The sequence below is a fragment of the Microtus oregoni genome, unplaced genomic scaffold, assembly GCF_018167655.1.
Source record: "Microtus oregoni isolate MIOR12 unplaced genomic scaffold, Mior012 000079F_ref0000094, whole genome shotgun sequence".
In the NCBI taxonomy this organism is placed as follows: Eukaryota; Metazoa; Chordata; class Mammalia; order Rodentia; family Cricetidae; genus Microtus; species Microtus oregoni.
The window spans coordinates 3,048,204-3,067,538 of NW_024544537.1; the positions used below are offsets into that span (position 1 = coordinate 3,048,204).

Here is a 19,335-nt window from a genome sequence, read left to right on the forward strand (position 1 = left end):
TTACCATTTTTTTTTCAAAATTTACAATCAACTAAAATATTCACAGCAGTCTAAATTGACCATTTGACTGAATTTAATACTAACAGCCAATATCCTTTCAATTGCTAATTGGAAGTTTCGCTGAAATTGTTGATCTTGATTGCATTTTACACTGATGGAGCTTCTAATATACCTTAGAATGAAGTGGTGCTGGAATGAAGATCTCAAAGCGTGTGCAATTTAATGCTCATTGGAAATGGCATATTTTCCAGTAATGGACAATCTATTCAGATTTTATGACAATATTAGTCAAATATCTTACATTATGTGGGAACTATTTATAAGGCATAATCAACTCTTAAACTCCCACCTTTTAAAATCACATTGACAACACCCATATCTTGGAGATGAACTTAGTAAAAACAGTGCAAAAATGAATGAAACATTATACGTCAATTTAAATTATTGACTAGAAGCTTTCTGTCCCACCAAAAAATGTCATATATATGTGTGTTTGTGTGTGTGTATGTATATATGTATGTATATACACATATAGCATTTTATAGACCAGAAAGCAAATAGCATAACATCTACAAACCTTATGTTGTTGTACTTGGCATTTTAGGTCTTCAAGATCAGGTCCAAAGGGCTCTTCCTCCATTTTCTTTGTTCTCTCTTCTGTTTTTGTTAGCCAATCATCCAGCTCTTTTAATTTCTGGTTCTGGAGATCCATTAGAACTTTGTGTAAACTAAAAAATAAAAATAATAACTATTATGATATCTACTAAAGCTGTTTATTTTTTAAAAGACACATCAACATAAAACAGACATAACTAATGGCCTATTTAAATTTTTGCATCTTAGTGTATTAAAAACTACAGGAGGAAAATTTCTAAAGCTATTATTTCTTCTGGTTACAGTGCAGCTATTTTGTTCCTTAAGATATGAGTCTATGCATATATATATATATATGTGTGTGTGTGTGTGTGTGTGTGTGTGTGTGTGTACAAATGCATGTATGTATATATGGTATGTATGTATACATATACATATCAGTTTCAATAAAATTTCATTTAGCTAACAAAATGATAGCACACTAAATAAAACAAACTGTGATAGCAATGTAGCTGAGTGAGTAGAGGCACTTGCTCTGCAATCATGGTGAACCATATTCAATCTCCAGAATTCACTGAAATTTTGAAGGAGAAAACCAACTCAATAAGGCTGTTGTCTGAACACAAACACATGATGTTATATAAATACCCACCTATATATATGTGTGCGCACACACACAGATATACATATTCGTGCATGCATACACAAACACACACTAATGATAATAACAAAAATTAATATTAATGATAAAATTTTAAAGTAAAGCAGAAACTCTAATTAGGAAGTTAATGCATATCATGTTTGATATTCCTGTTATTTAGTAACAGTAAATATTACAACCCATTTTCTTCTTTAATTTGTGAAATACAAATAAACACACATAATGCATAGCTATGAGATAGCAACTGGTGCTTCAAAATATATGTAATTGCATAATGCATAAAATGGTTGAATATTCTTATCTCCTCATACGGTCTTATGTTTTAAATGGCAAACCTCTTAAATTCCTTTAATCTAACACTTTTAAATGAATAGTATGTTACTGTAATCTGTAGTCACATGGGTATATAATAGCACACCAGAAATTATTTCTCCTATGTAACTATAACTTAGTAACCACTGATAAACTTTACCCCATCCTTCTAATAAAGTGTAGGTCATGTTTTCAATCAAAATATTTATTTTTATTTTTTTCCAACCATCATAATTTGACAGAATTAATAATGAACTGGTTTTAAGTTTCATCTGAAAGAAACCGAAGTGTTTTTTGCTCTGGAATTTCACTCCACAATAGGACAGGGTAAACTATTAAACAGTTAAATATCACGTAAAAATAACACTAAAGGGTAGACTCATATGAGAAACTTGTGGTTCTAGCAGAATATAGCCTATAGAGTAATTTAGGTATATCATTTGATATAGAATCTGTAGTATAGATTGGTGAAATTAACAGTGATATTGAACCACTAATTTTTTTTAATATTTTATTATGCCTAAATATACACAAATGAGTGTTTTCCTTCAAAGACACATTAAATAATAGACTAAGTAGTAGATTTATAGTCAAAAGGCGTTCGTTTACTGCCTACAATTTACCCTACAATCATGTCTTAGACATTTTCACTTCAATTTCTAGCTTGAGAGACATGAATTACTGCCTTGATCATAACTAGAAAGCTGTGCGGAGAAGGTGAAAACACATGTTGACACAATTTCATCCATTAATTCAGAAAAAAAAACCTTGCAGCTCAAATGTATGTATTTAAAATAAACGTTTTTTTACAAAATCTATGTTTAAAGTAGTTTTAGAAACAATAATATGCTAATACTAACTTGAGTTAGTTATTTAGTTTTTTGGTTTAATGAAGTCCTTACCAGAAATTTTTATCTATAAACACAAAATATACATATCACCGGGTTTTAAAAATAATTCAGTTTATACAATGTATTGACCTCTAGCATTTCAGGGGTGTATTTATCCATTTACACTGAAGTCTGAAATCTATGAGGATCAACTCTTGTTCATTAGACAAAAACATATTTTTGTTTTATGGGCAACAGAGATAAGATATAAATTTCAGTAAAAAGAAAAGTAAACTTTGTTAAACATCTTAGACAATAAATACCATCTTAGTATTGAAAAGAATAAAATATAAGTCTTTCCCTTTCTTGTAGTCTTTTTGAGAAATGACAGATAAAATGATTTTATGATAATGGTCCTCAGTATCTTTCCTTGATTTTTTTCTATTTAGTTTGTCAGGTTAGATTAAAGATCTCACAATTTGAACAAAAGAAGAGCATCTCAAATTACTACTTTCATTTAAATAAAAGTTTTAATAATGCATCAATGTTAGGCAAGAAAGAATTGCATTTAAAAATGTTTAATTATTTTCATCTATACACATATATCTCATTCAGCAAGTACTTACTGAGTTTCATATCTAGGCAGAAAACTATGTGATAGTAATTAATAAAAGGTAGCTTAAATATAATTAGATAAGTACATAAGTAACAATTAAAATAAGAGATGACAATGATTACGGGTAAAGAAAGAAATCAATGGTTTTCTAGAATTAAATGAAAATGAAATATAACACACATGAACTTATGGAACACAGAGAATATACATTCTAAGAGGCAAATTCATAGGATTAAGTGCCTACGTGAGTAAAAAAATGGAGAGAACTTATATTAGCAACTTAATATCACACCTGCTATCTCCTGAACAAAAGGAAGAAATTATGCTCAAAAGGATTGTAATGACAAGACATAATCAAGCTCAAGGATGAAATCTATAAAATTGAAATAAGCAAACACAAACAATTCAAAGAATAAATGAAACAAAAGATGGTTCTTTGAGGAAGTAACGTTCTAGATTAATTGTCTAGATTAATGTTCTAGATAACTTCGATCTGTGACACAACTCATAAAAGCTCTCCAAAAAGCAACAGGAAATGCACAGGAGATTCTGTGAATTTATTTTGATATGACTATTCAATTTTTACCCTATCCTTATCTCAAGCCACAGGGCCAAGTAAACATAAATGGCCTAAAAGTGAGTTCTGACCTAAGCTCCATAAGATAGAAATTTCATGTGACATGAAATGGAAATTAACCTTATAATAAATCTAAAACACAAGCAAGCAAAGGTTATGGTAAGATAATGCCTAGACATATATAAAAACATCGAATAATACATATATATATGTATATATAATGCCTCATTAATAGGAAATAAATCCAATTATTGCCAATAGTTAAAAATAATTAGATAACATATGTAAACTTAAGACATAACCACTCTTTGATAATATCTAACCATGTTGAGAACACCAAACTTGCCTACCCATATGGCACAAATCTTTCAGTTTAAATCTTAATTACATTTCACATACCAATCCCAAATTCTCTAATTTGTCAGTTACTGCATTATACCTTTTCTTCTTCATACCCAACTCCCATCACTCCCTTATGCAATTTTTATCACTCCTGCAGCCAGACATTTGTGTTAGCTGACCCATGATCTTCAGTATGATTTCTCAAATACACACACACACACACACACCACCTAAAAAATACTGCTTTGAATTCACAGGTTTGAGTAGGTAGTGTTTAGGGAATCATGCAGAAGAGGGCAAGAAAGGTTTGTTGGAGTCAAGGACACCACAAGCAAGTGACCCATAGAATCAACTAACCAGGACGCATAGTGGATCAGAGACTGAACAAGCAATCAGGGAGCCTGTATGTATCTGACCTAGGTCCTCTACACATCTCTTATGACTGTGTAGCTAGCTGTTTTGGGGGACTCCTAACAGTAGGAATAGGGGCTGTCTTTGACTCTTTTGCCTGCTTTTCGGACACTTTTCTTTTTTTACTGAGTTGCCTCATTGAGTCTTAATATTATGGGATGTACATAGTCTTGTTATTCCATGTCTGGTTGATAACCCTGAAAGGCTCCCCTTCTCTAAAGGTAAAGGAGAAGTGGATCTGGGAGAGAGGGGATATAGGAGGGTGGGAGGAGAGAAAGGAGGGAAAGCTGCAGTTGGGAGGTAATATATGAGAGAAGAATAAATAAAAAAGAAAATATCACAAGTTTGAGCTTGAAATATAAAAAGCTTCTCTAGGTGAAACCAGTATTGTCATCTCATAAATTAGACTCTGTACAAGGATACAGGTAAGATTCTTTCTTACTGAAAATCAATGCAACTCCTTTTAAGGTGAGGTCTAGAGAAATTACTTAACAATTTCTCAAACTCTGGATGAGTACAAAGACCCCAAAGGCCCTTGCTTTAAGAGACATTTTTTTTTCAAAATACAGCAGTGTATACTATGACCTAATTCTGTGCTCTTAACCTTGAATCATTTCACTCTATTATAAGGAAAACATTTTATTAATTTGAACGATATAAAATTGTTAATATTTGAATCTTTTGCCCATGGAAATTACAATATGGACCAAATAAAGGCATAATTGTAATGAGATGTTTTAATATTTTCAAGTAACATTCTAAAGATAGGGATATATTTGAAAAAACTGTCAAATTTACAAAGTGAAAATCTATCACTCACAGAAAAGAGTTTTCATTACCCTCACTTTCATTTTTTTCAAGTTGTCATTTAATTCACAAAAAGATTTAGCATATATATCTAAGAATATATTAGAAATATGATGAATTTATGAAGGTCAAAACATGATCCTGACAATATTGAAAGTCTGTTAAGAATTCAATAGTTTTCATTGGTGCAAACACCATTCAACCCTTTAGAACATTAAACACAGACTATAAATTGCCTTTATTATTGTGAGGTATATCCCTAATCTCTCTAAGACTTTATCATGATGGGATGTTCGACCTAGTTGAAGTCTTTTCTGAATCTAGTGATATTATTGCTTGATTTTTGTCTTTCAATCTGTTTATGTGGTATATTATGTTTATTAATTTATATATGTTGAAGTTCCACATGTGTCTAGTGCCTGAAATACTTTGTTTCACTGCTAATATGGCTAGTATAATGACATGCATCAATAAGATTGATTTCAAGAATACTTCTGTTGTCAGACATATGGTTCATATTATTTGCTGTTCAAGGTATAAGTATATTTCAAAGTCAAATGGTAAGTACTTAAACTTCCTATTTTGTAAATGTTGTCTTCTATAGTATAAGAAGTTTATAGGTAGATAAACATAAATAAATATGAGGTTTCATAAATCACCTGTCTCCATGCATGTGGTTTTTATTAGTTCTTATACCCAACAGTGATTTTAGTCTTTCAAACATGGCCATTTGTTGGTTCCAGTGGTTGAAGTCTAAAGGGTGTAAATGACTACCCTGAGAACAAGAAGGCTCTTTTCAGTGCTGGTTGTTCATTTGTGTCTCTGGCTGGAGACATCACAAATTCTGATTGCACTGTTAAAGTGTAAGGTTGAACCAAGCTTGAAAAATTTTGTCAGACTTCTAATCCATATCTTTGTATCCTGAATCATTAATGACATGAATTATCCTAGTTCAACTTTATAATAATATGAATAAAATCCAAAGTGAAACATCTCATTTGATAAATTTCCTAATAGACAATGAAGGGAATAACTGACAAATGGGTAACTTAACTATATTTTAAGCATAAAAAAGTATTCTAGGAGCTTCTAGTTGCATGTAAGGAAATGTTTAGCTAAAATTAAGACTATATAATCTACCCAATACAACTATTTTGCTAAGATTTTCAAGGTATCATTTGTTGGTAAGTAAATAAATTTTCAATTTCATTAGTATGATTTCAGTCACTAAATGGCATTCATTTGAAAGCAAAGCATGCAATCAAAATAATTCAGTGTCTTTAGGTTTTGTTGTCAGCTTAAACTGTGGGATGATGTCTCACATGTAAGACATATCAATTGAACATCACTGGTGTGTCTTTTCTAATCTATAAATTCAGAATATGTTACATCATTTTATTGGCTGTATTTCTTTCCTAAGAACTATATATGGAAAAGAAAGAACCATATATAGGAAGATAATCATGAACTTCAGGAAATTCCCACAGAAGCTGCCTTCATAAATGCTTGATCTTCACAATTTTGAATTGAACTACTCCAGTATTTATCAATTCTATATATTTTCTTTTAACTTTTAGTTGTAAAATATAACACAAATGGTTAGATTTCTATATATTTCAAATAATTTTATAATGGATATCCGTAAAGTTAGATAAATTCTGTAAGGATCATGAAAATAGGCAATGGTTACTAAAAAGATGTACCATTTATTATTTATAATACTTTCTATAAAATGGAAATTAAAAATTCCTAGACTGCTACACACTTAAGATCAGGGTAGCATCCCTTCAACTTAGCACATAGCATAACAAAGTATTTCCTGAGTCATTGGGCAGGGCTGTTTGCAGAAATGGGAAAGAGGGAACTCAGCTGATTTTCCTGTCACAGCCTGCCTTGCTGTCATAATATCTAGTATCTGTATAGTGTGTGTGTGTGTGTGTGTGTCTGTTTGTATATGACAGTTTGGATGAATGCATATATAGATATAGATATGGATATATATTTCCAATTTTTCTATGATACTTCTTATAATGATGAAAAATGGAAACAGAAGTCATGTGGTTTGATTGAAGTTGGTATTAACAGGGATTGTACGATCTCTTCATTAAAGTGGAAATTATAATTCCCTAGCATGAACTTTACTTATGATACTAACTATAATACACTTTGAAACTTATTTTGCCTTAAAAACTATGGCTATGCTATAAATGACCACATATGTAAAAAAGGTGGAGAATTTTATGTGTAGAAATCAGAAAACATGGTACATTTTAAGTTCAAGCAGGCAAACAGTACTTTAAAATAAGAAAAAAATATTGAACTTTAAAAATAAATGTATTAATAATATACAAATTTAGACATAGATTTTCTTGTTACATATTACTAATAAATAGGTCATGTTATACATAGCACTATTTTAATCTACTATGATTTATAATATTCATTAAAGCATAATGAATGCCCCAAGAATATGTCCTTCAAAATGAGTATCCAGATGCAAGTGATGTCTATAAATTTTATAAGATAACCACCATCATTTTTATTCCTATTCTGTCACCATTACCAGTACTACAGGTGGCACCACTATCCTTTTGCTAGCATTTTTCAATTTCTGAAAGTGTGCCTCCTGTCCTCTCATACTTTCTCATTTTAATAAGCAGATTATCTTCATTTCAAGTCCTTGGCATCTTTTATAAAATCTGTAAGCAATGCATCACACAGGCAGGTAGCCCTCTTTAGAGAGCACTACTATGGGAGTTTCTGTTTGGGAATGAAATACGGAAGTGCTACCCTAAAAATTATATAAAGAGTCTTTTCCTTCAAAAACTGAGACCCTACCTTCCCTTTTGGTAGTACCTTTTGCACCAATGACTACACAACAGTTTTGAACTAAGGAAAAAATGGAGACCAAGCCACTTATAGTCCTCAACAGTACTGCTAATTTTCATACTTGCCCTTATATTTCACTATTTAAATGGTCTACTGTTTATTGTACAATCTTACTATAGATATTTATAAAAGAATCTACCCACACCATTCCCCTTCAAACAAGTGATAATAAAGGTTCCAACCTAAACACTATACTAAAAGTATACTAAATTTATTTTCCCAGGTAATGGTATATGAGAAATAGAGATTTTTTTCTATAGGATTTTAAGAGCAAAATAACATATCAGTTTTTAATTCTTTGACACATTTTATGATCCTATATGTCTTGCTTGGCAATTATTTAATGCCTGTAATCCCTCTCCCCAAGACTCAAGGATCATGCCAGATAAGAAGTTAGAAAAAGTAGGGGTCAGAGGTAGTAGAGCCACTAGTCATGAAACAGTGTTTTCTGGCCATGTAAGGGCCATTGCACATATGAGATCACAGTGGTTATGATTGCATGTACAAAATCTCTATAAGATCAAGCCAGTAAAAATTCCAGTATGGATATGGGAGTGGCTCACAATATCCCACCCCTACCTGAGAAGACATTGCCCATTTGAAGAAAACCCATTTTCTTTAGATGCAGTCACTGATAAGTTGCCTATGTTCTACTGGATAGCTCTGCACCTATATATGTTCTGGCAAATTAAGTGGATTTTTAAAAATGTATGTGAAGTTGGGAAGAAAACATGGCTAGAATACAGGAGGAAGTGTGAAGGGAAAGAATGATAGGTCAATGTGATCAAAGAATTATATTCATGGATGACATACTCAAACAAAATAAAATTAAAGAAAAATACGTAGAATAATTTTGTAAAGAAACTAATAATCATTTAGTATCCAGAGCAAGATTAAAGATACAACGTAAACAAATTCATTCACATTTTGAAAACGTAAGTTCAAAGAGTAGCAGTAACATAATAAAGGAGCTTTGAAAGATTCCTATCCAAATACATTATGGGATCATACCAGAGGCCTCTGAGTTCCAGCTTCAGTGCACCTTCAGATTTCAGAAAAAGGCTTACAGTGAGTGCAGGGATTAGGAGAAATCTGAGGTGAAATGAATTCTTTACTATGTACTTTTCTACACCAGTTTCTTTATTGTTCTGATTTCACTCTATTAGTCCTGTCCTACTGCTAGTTCCTCCAAGCTTCTTTCTCTAGCTTCTTCTATTCTAAGAACTGTTATTTTTCAGGATCCTTGAAGTGACAAATAAATCATAAGAGTTGCCTTCTCATTCATCAAAATCACATTTCTAGGGTACGCAATTAGGGAACGGAGCCATTGCCATGGCAATATAAGATCCCAAGGACAGAGGAGCTAGACCATGACCAGATTGGTGGGGGGTACAGTGCCCAAGAAAATCTTGGAGACATAGTTCTATTGTTAGTAGACTGGCAAGCAAGGAATTGACATACATTCCTTAGTAACCTTGGTTGGACATCTGTGGCTCTGACCTTGTACATAGCTGTAAGGTTTCAAACTTATGATCTATTTACAAAAATCCTTTAGTCTAGTTGCAACTTGCTCTGAGGTGCAATTAGTCTGAGCAAAAGAACGAGGCAGGCTGTTAAGTGTCCAGAGTCCTTGGGGGACAAATAGATGCAGTTATGAAGCATGTCTCAGTATATATTCTATATTTCAAAACTATATAGCTAAACAAAAAGTCATCCTCTTGACCACCCACAGATATATGCGACCAGCAGATGGAATATTTTCATGAGACAAAAACACAAGCAGTGGGAAAACACCCAAAGCTATTCCAGGGAAGAAATAAAGTGGGTCGACACCTGAATCATCAGTTGCCATATGCTGTATATTTCCACGGCCTCCGATAGTAAAGGAGCAATGCAGTCTCCCTGATTAAACACAAAGTAGATCAGCAAATTTGCAGATGCAACTACAAAACACAGACAACTATTAAGATAGTTTGTGAGTGAACTGCAGGTGAGTGGGGAGGGGAAAATAAGTGATCAGGTTGGGGAGATAGAGGAGGAAAGCACTGAAAGAAATGACTGGAAAAAGGGGGCCATTTCGGGGTTAGTTCCAAACCCTGGAACAAGGGAATCTCCCAAGAGTCTACGAGGATGACCCAAGCTAAACTTCCTAGCAATAACAGGCATGTAGCCTGAACTGGCCTTCTCCTGTGACTAGGCAATACAAGTGCAGAGACTGGGACGCCAATTCTGTCAAATAACCTTTGAACTACAGTCTGTCCTGCCTATGGGCTATGCTGGGGTAAGAGTGATCTAGAGATTGAGGGAGTGGCCAATCAATTACCAGTGTAGTCTAAAACTCATGCCAGAAGAATGAAGCCATGCTTCTCACCACGACTTAAAGGCTGCATGACCCAGAGACCTAGGATAGAACCAAACATAACTAGAGGAAAAAATGACAATGTGATTATGCCTAATGATATTCTGCTATACTCATAGATTGGTGTCTAGTCCAGTTGTCAAAAGAGGGCTTTCATCTAACAACTAATGGAAACAGTTGCAGACCAACAGCCAAATATTAGTCAGAGCTCGGGGAATATTGAAGAAGAGGGGATCAAAGAATTGGAGGATCCAGAGAGGGCAGGAGAACCACAAGAAAATGCACAGAACCAACTAAATTGTGTTCATAGGGGCTCACAGAGACAAAACTGGCAACCAGGGGGGCTGCATAGGACTGACCTGCGCACTCTACATATATCTTACTGTTGTGTAGCTTTGTCATCTTGTGGGACTCCTAACAGTGGGAACAGAGGCCGTCTCCAACTCTTTTTATGCTTCTTACAACCCTACTCCTCATACTGGGTTACCTTGCCCAACTTGAAGACATGGGGAGGAGCTTAGTCTTACAGCAACATGATATGCCATGTTATGTTGATACTCATGGGAGACCTGTCCTTCTGAAACAGAAATGGAGGAGTGGATTTGGGGATGCAAATACAGGGGGTAGGGAGAGGAAATAGAAGGAGAGGAAGAAAGGGAAACTCTGATTGGGATGTAAAATAAATAAATTATAACAAAAATATGACTGTAATTTTTAAAATTTAAATTTAAACATTCTTCTACAGGTATGTATATTATTGGCACTCTACAATCATATTTACTTATATAATAATAGAAACCCATCTTGGAGGATAATTTCACCAGTATGGAAGGTGTGGTAAAATGTTTGGCATAAGTGCATATGTGATAAATAATTCTTAAGCAGATGACTAATATAACTTAAATGTCAATTAAGCATGAAATACATGTATAAAATTCAGATATATAAGAGTTAAATTCAGAGTTAATTTATAAAGCAGTCTATCTCTACTAGACCTGATTATCTTGATCAGCATATTAATTTAACTTGAATTTGTACTAATTATAAGTCAGAGTACAATTAATTTACCGCAGGTCAAACGGACACGTTTCTCTTCTACACCTAATTTCCTTCTACCTTGGAACATTTTTCCTTGTTTTTTTCCCAGTGACTGAGCTATTTGTATGGTTTGTACCCCACAATTCTTTGCTTAGTATGTGTAAATAACCTTAGATCTCAAAGGTATCCCTTGTTTTGAAATAAAAAGTATGTTTCACTCTGAATACACTCCATACCTTCTTTTCCTTTTCAATCATCTGTCAGTATCACATGACAATATATGGCTTTGTATTCATAAGACAGAGTTGTCTATTGATAACTAAATCAGTACTGGAAATATAGTAGATAATAAATGTCATTTAGATGGATAAATGCATGAAAAAAACATAATTTGATAATTAGTGTTATTTATCTTCAGATGAAAGCAATCTTCCAAAAATGCTATACTCTAGTTTATATATATTCTAGAGATTCCAATTTTCTGTTTATAATTAAAACTCTATGTGTGGCATACTTTATAATAGTATAATCATGGATGTTCATATTTTGACCCATTAGTCTACATTGTTTTCATTATTGTTAGAAAAACAACATTGTGGTCACATGTACTTGACCTCATTTGATATTAAAATGCTTCAGAGACTTACTTATAATTCAACCAACAAGTTATTGATTATCAGATATTATCCCTATTACAAATTCTTACTTTTTCAGAATCTTTCTAATTCAGTAATCACCTGTGGAAGAAATCATTAACATGCAGGGATTGAATGCAACATTAGCAACAACGTTTTTAAACTTTAAAGGAAATTAAAATATTTGTTCTTTCCAAATTGATATAAATCTGAAGACAGAATGTATAGTAAATCAATAAATACTAAATGTAATGAAAACAAGGAGTTTGCCATCATGCATGTTATGATGTTCACTGCTTGAAAATTCAATTTAATGATTACATCTGTATGTGTAATCTCATTAAATATGCAATATGTTAATTAATTGGTGAGAAATATGTCCGGTATTTGTAAAGACATATTTTCTCTCCATTCAAAGTACTTATGGTAATTTATAATAATTTTTATTTTATTCCTTATGTTTAATCCAGACACCATTCATATCTCTCCTCCTGCTCATGATGTTAACCATGACATAACTTCTCTTGGTCCCCTTACTGGCTTGCTTTCACATTCCCTTAACTATCACAAAGGTTTTGTTTTTTTTTTTTCCCCTGCAAGTCATAATCACAATTATCATAGAAGCTTTTGGAACTTGATGTGCTTATCTTTATTATTCCTCCTGGAAATATCAGTAAATCTCCTCTGCTCTCTACAGGTTGCTTTTTTTCAATAAAATTAATTAGTTTATTCACAGAGGAGAAAATCTTCTGTTGTCCCCATGCCAGTTGTCTTCTTGTGCTTCCACAGTTGGAAGTTTTGTTTTTTTCTTCTTCCTTTCTATCCCTTGCCTCCTACTATCCTCGGGGTATTATACGGTACAAAACACAAACAAAACAAAGATCATTTAGCTCATTTTTCAACAGATTTCTAGCTCAAGAATGTCAGCATGCAGTATCCTGTTTCATTTTAAAATCAGTGGCACTTTGTTTTTTTCTTTGAATCCCAAAAAGTGCTTTTAGAGATGTGTTCAGAAAAATTATCAGATTAGTGATTATTAAATGCTTTATTGCCTTATATCTTAACAATATTGCTGTGTAGCTTTCACAGAGTTGATTTACTGCCATCAAAGTTGAGATTTGGAAAGGAGAGGAATCACAAAAGAAAATATCAAATCAGTGTGGCAGTTTCTCAGAAAATTGGGAGTCAACCTTGCCTTTTTTATAATCATCTAAAAAGATGAAAAAAATGAAACCCCTAAAATATTCTCTAAAATTTAAATAATGCTTTTTTTGCTGTTGTTCTTGTTACCAATTGTAGCTAGGGAGTAATGTTGTCATTTTAGGATTCAAATCATCTAGAAGGATGCAAATGACCATTTTTGTAAATGGTATAATAATATACATGGAATTTTAAATCTAGGTTGAATTTATATTTTCTTGCAAGTCAGTCTCAAAGTATAATTAATTAGTTATTACAAGTAGCATATATCACATTGTTTTCTTCTTGAAAAAAAAGGAATTATCTACAAAAAGAAGATGCATGTGACTATAGGGAGGGCGGTACATATGAGGGTGGCTTTTTTAGATAATCAAGTTTTTGAGACTCCCATGGTTACGTTGCAAATAGGATCCCTACCGTACAAACTGTGGACATCTGACTAAAATTCGACAGCTCTCTGTCCTATAACTTATGGTGACAAATATATGGAATAAAATATTTTGCTGTGGGAATTTAGGGATAGCTGACTTGACGAAAACTTTTACTGCTAGTGTTCATTAAAATAATTACACTTGTAACAACAGGGCAATTATTGTCAATGTGTAGATACTAATATATTCTGACTATATTCTGGCTTGGAATATATAGTTGTGAAATTTTCTATTATAATCTATGCCTTACTTATTCTTTCAAACAAATTGAGCACAAAATACGTTCTCTACCTCCCTGTTGCAACACCTTAATTTAGTACTGGCACAGCAGTCCTCCCAGCATATCTAACGAGTTTCATAGTTCTATTTTAAGGCTTTAAAACTTCATAAACAATAGCTAAGTAAACTTCCGGCAGTGGGACAATTTCCTCATCTTAATATATTCAAATCTACCATTGGCACTTCATTTCTTGCCATTTAAATATAAATCTAGCTTGTCTTTCTAGGCTCTACATGGATAAACACACCAAACAATATAAATCAGAGCAACACACGCAGAATGATGAACTCTGCTTGTTACCTTTGTAAGAAATAGGCCATTTTCAGAAATTTCTTAAATTACTTTTTTTCAATAAGTCAGATATATTCTTAAACTGATCCACAGCCACACTGTGTTTGAATGAGAATTTTTCACACACAATTGAGAAACTTGTTTCCATGAGTATATTCATGAATAGATGAGAAATGCTTTGAGTGATGCTTCAGAAGAGAAGGTTCCTGTCACCCATTTCTCATCAAGGATTTTATGCACATGAGTTTTCATGTGGTTTTATGGCTTCTCCATTCATACTGTAACTTTTGTAGAAAGTGTTAAAATATTAAATAGATAAAATTTTGACAATTCTGCAAGGCTTAGTTATGTAGATATTAATCTACCTACTCAGCATCTGTACTACACTTGCTAAAGTGTATACCATTACAGTGAAGACATGAAAAATATAGCTATAACATCTCAAAATACAAGACAAAACTGAAAAGTCTTTTATGCCTTAGGTTGAGAATCAGATTAAGGTATCAAACTACATCAAAATTATAGCAAAGAAGCTAAAACTTGCCAGTGTTTTTTTTTTAATTGACCTTCACAGTCCTTGACACCCCTGATGGATCAGTGGTTAACTTAAGAAAACTTGCTGCTACTCTTACATGGTACTAGGGTTCAGATAGAAGGACCCCTATGGCAGCTTAGAACCATCTGCAATTCTAGTTCTAGTGGTTCTGCACTCTGAAGGCATTAAGTATATACTAGTTGCACATACATTCATACAAACAAACACTCATACACATAAAATGAAAATAAATAACTATATAAAAATATGTTTTTTCAATGACAGGATGTCAGTATATTGCTGATGATCACCACCTTCCTTGGCCTTCTAATTAGCTAATATTTCAGGCATGTAATAATAAAATTATTGTTTATTATAAACCACAAAGGATTCACATGGAAGCAGTTTATAAAGGATCACACTTATAATACTAGTTATTCTGAAGGTTGAGGGAGAAGATTGCAATTGCAACATCAAATTTGGCTTCATAATAATTTCAAGGCTATCATTGGAAGTTTGGTCAGATCCAGTCTCAAAATACAAAATGCTAAAGATATTGCTCAAAGATAAAGTCCTTGCCTAATATGTTCAACACAAACATGCACACACACACATACACACACAACTTACTTGCTTTGCTTTTCCATGCTAGCTACCCTGAGGCACTCCCATCTTGAATTTAAGAGATTCATTTGTTCTTGCACTTCAGTTTCCTCATCTTCTGATAATTTTCCTTTTCCAATGATTCGACTTCCTAACTGTAGAACATTACCAACACATCCTTGATGGGATGTCAAATCCATCATAAAACCCTGACAAAAAAGAAGTTGATGATTATATGCAACACTTGAAGAAATCATTGAGAAATTATATTTGCAATTTTAAACCTGCATCCCATAAATGTATATTCTCATTATGTATATCTTCATTTTTATATCATAGAATTTTGAATCACTTTAAATATGTGTTATGGGAGAATTGTCTGTATTCTGTCAATCATGTTTTAAATAAACACTGATTGGCTAGTTGACAGTCAAGAAGTATAGGCTGGACAACTAAACAGGAAGTATAGGTGGGGCAATGAGAACAGGAGTATTCTGGGAAAAAGGAAGTTCTTTCCACAGTCCTGCCTAGACTACAGAGGAAGCAGGATGTGATCTGCTCCTCTGAAAAAGGTACCGAGCCATGTGGCTAACATAGATAAGAATAATGGGTTAATATACATTATAATAATTAATAAGAAGCCTGAGCTAATGGGCTAATTAGTTTTATAGCTTATGGAGACCTCTTGTAATTTTCTTTGGGGCTTACCGGCTGCGAGAACTGGACAGGACCGAAACCCCAACAAACAGGCCCTCTTGCTACAGAATGGCACCCACATGGACAACTACATCCACATAAAACCGGACAGAGTATGGGAAGTAATTCTAGACAGTAAAGAATAGAGTAAAGCAGGGCTTCTTGGTAGCAGCAATTTATTGGATCTGCTCTGCTTGCTAGAGGCAAGCGCTCTCAATTAAGAGAGGCTTCCTGACTCAGCTTTAGCTGCAAAACTCTGCAGCTCCTTAATAGGTCCTGCCACAAAACACTTAAATGGTGTTGATAAAAGTTGACTGCATGCTTGTTGGTTTTCAATGATAGTAGGAAAAAAGCTATGCTGTTTTAAAATGATGGCTTTCTAGGCCATCTTGCCAGGGCAAACTCTGACTCTTTCAGGCAGGCAGTCCAACTAGGGAGCATTTGAGTGTGGTTTTTGAGCACACTGCTACATCTTGCTTGCTGGCAGAAATCTTGAAACATAATAGAATTGTGGCAATAAACATGGCTACAGCCGGTACTTTAACCATGAAGCTGGTATCTCATAAAGCTAAGGAATGGGCTGGGCCCAGCTGTCAAAGCCACAGCTTTAATCCCACATATGTTGCTTAGTAAATTAAAGACTCACATGGTCTGAAAAAGAGAGAGAGATTTATACAGTAAAGAGAGATTTAAAGACGAAGAAAACCTCTAAATGGTTTACATTGTGTTAAGAATATATGCAAGTTTGGGAGAGTAAAGAAAGAGGTTAAAGTACTTAAAATAAAAAAAAAGAATAGTTAGTTGGGTTCATTGGCACACAGCTTTAATCCTAATGCCTGGGAGGTAGAGGCAGAAAGATCTTTGTGAGTTCAAGGTGTGGTAGCACACACCTTTAATCTCAGAACTGGGGAGACAGAGACAGATAGATCTCTGTGAGTTCAATGACAGCCTGGTCTACAGAGTGAGTTCCAGAACAACCATACACAGAGAACCTGTCTCAAAAAGCCAAAAAGTAAAGGTAAAACAAATGGAGGTTAAAATAAAGCCATGTAAAGATGAAAAATACACAGAGAATCTTGATACTGTATATTATTATGTTCTCTTTGAATTGCTTGAATGCTGAAGAAGGAGCAAATGCTGCTGAAAGATATTTGCTTATAAATGCTGCTGAATTATCCAATATAGGTATTTTGAAAATACCTTGACTTCGAAATTGAAGTCAAAAGGTATGTTACTTTGGAGAAGAGATTTTGCTTTTGTTTCCATAGAAAATGAGAAGCTGTGGATTCATTGTGAGTTAAGAAAAATCAGGTTTGATCAAGAAAGACCACCTGAGAAATCTCCAGTAGGAATAGATGGCCTGGATGTCTGAGTTCTACATTCAGAACAGATTCAAAACTGCTGCCTGAGATTATCAAGACTCACAGGATAATATAGTCAGGACTTGATCATAATTCTAAATTTTCTTTAGGTCTCTTTAAGATTATCAGTGCCCCCAACCAGCAGGAAGTAGCCTGGAATACTATGCTTACATTTCCCCCAAAATGTACTATCGATATTTTTCTTTGTTTAAAAAAAAAAAGGGCAGGTGGTGTGGTAGAATTGTCTGTATTTTGTCAATCATGTTTTAAATAAATACTGATTGGCCAGTAGCCAGGAAGGAAGTATATAGGTGGGACAATCAAACAGAAAGTAGAGGTGGGGCAATGAGAACAGGAGTATTCTGGGAAGAAGGAAGCTCTTTCCACAGTCCTGCCCAGACTATGGAAGAAACAGAATGTGACCTGCCCGGCTGAGAAAGTTACTGAGCTATGTGGCTAACATAGATAAGAATAATGGGTTAAGATATATTAGAAGAAATAATAAGAAACCTGGGCTAATGGACCAATCAGTTTTATAACTTATTGAGACCTCTGTGTGATTTTGTTTGGGGCTTAGTGGCTGTGAGAACCAGGCAGGGCAGAAACCCCAACAAACAGACTACAAATATGAATTTGGGAAAACTGATCTTTGGACAACTTCTAAGGAAGAATATCATAATTCGAGCATTTCAGGACAGAATATTTATTAAGATGCTCACAGGAGTACCATCAGAAAAGTTAAATAAGCAGGAAATAACTGTACATGCTTATTGTCCCAGCAAAAAAGGCTGGGCACAACGAGGCAAGAGGATACCAATTATATGAAGGCCAATCTGAGTTATATAGATAGTATCAGGTCTTCTAGAGATATATAAAAGACCTGTCTCAAGTAAAGAGAGTAAAGGGTATGATGTGGGTAATAATCTAAGCAATTGTATACTCTCAGGAAATCTTGCTCACTGAGGATCCCTCAACTTGATACCACACATGTCCTCATGATATATCTTAGATAAGTAGGGGCTCTGGACTATACTTCAGAAGGAAGTCTCAGTTTTGCTCTGACATAAAGGAAAAGGCATTAGTTTTGCTTTTTCTAAGAGTCATCCATTGCAAAGCCACTTCCTACAGAGACTTGTCACCCAAAGCAGAACTTCAAATATTGCCCCTTGCTCCCATTCAAAGCACAAATGTGATTTGCTAATATCTCAAAATTTAACACATGGACAAACATATTTGCAATTAAATGTCTTATTTTTTTCAAAATAATAGGCAGAAATATTAGTCACTGTAAATCATGGGCTTTAGCTTCATACATCAGTGTTTTGCTTTACCTCATGAGTATGGAACTGTTCTTTCACTTTTTCAACATCATTTGATATCTCTCCTTGGGCTTGCAATGTGTCCTCTGCAGAGAGAAGCCATGAGAGTACTTCTTCTAAAGCAGTTTGATAACTATCCAGGTTTACTTCAGTCTCCATCAATGAACTGCCAAATGTTTTATCTTCAGGAGCTCCCAAATGCTGAACAATAAAATAAATTGAATGTTATACAATTAATGGCTTTGAAGACTTACATTAAATGATAAGTTAAATGAAATATTTAAAATGATAGAGATGTCCACTTGCATTGTCAGAGGCATGAACAGCAAACACATAAAATAGTGAGCCTTCATTTTATCATTCTCATGAACACTCACAGACATTCTCAAAGGAAAGTTGAAATCCACACCAAATTAACATTTTATTAAAGTTTATCTGTATTACACTAAAGAGTGAGTCAGTGCATCATATTTTTATGTTGAATCTTAAATGCCATAAAATGGCATCCATAAGTTCTTTTCACACATACACACACACACACACACACA

General features: G+C 33.7%; 1 protein-coding gene across 1 annotated transcript in view; it reads right to left on the reverse strand.

Annotated features, from left to right (window-relative positions):
* Positions 1-19,335, reverse strand: part of Dmd (dystrophin) — a 1,759,261-nt gene that overhangs the window by 1,455,697 nt on the left and 284,229 nt on the right. Inside the window, exons 6-8 of the mRNA XM_041642825.1 lie at positions 18,800-18,988; positions 15,439-15,620; positions 578-728 (exon numbers count right to left, since the gene is read on the reverse strand). Coding sequence (XP_041498759.1) covers positions 578-728; positions 15,439-15,620; positions 18,800-18,988 — 522 coding nt within the window. The remainder of the gene's footprint in view (positions 1-577; positions 729-15,438; positions 15,621-18,799; positions 18,989-19,335) is intronic.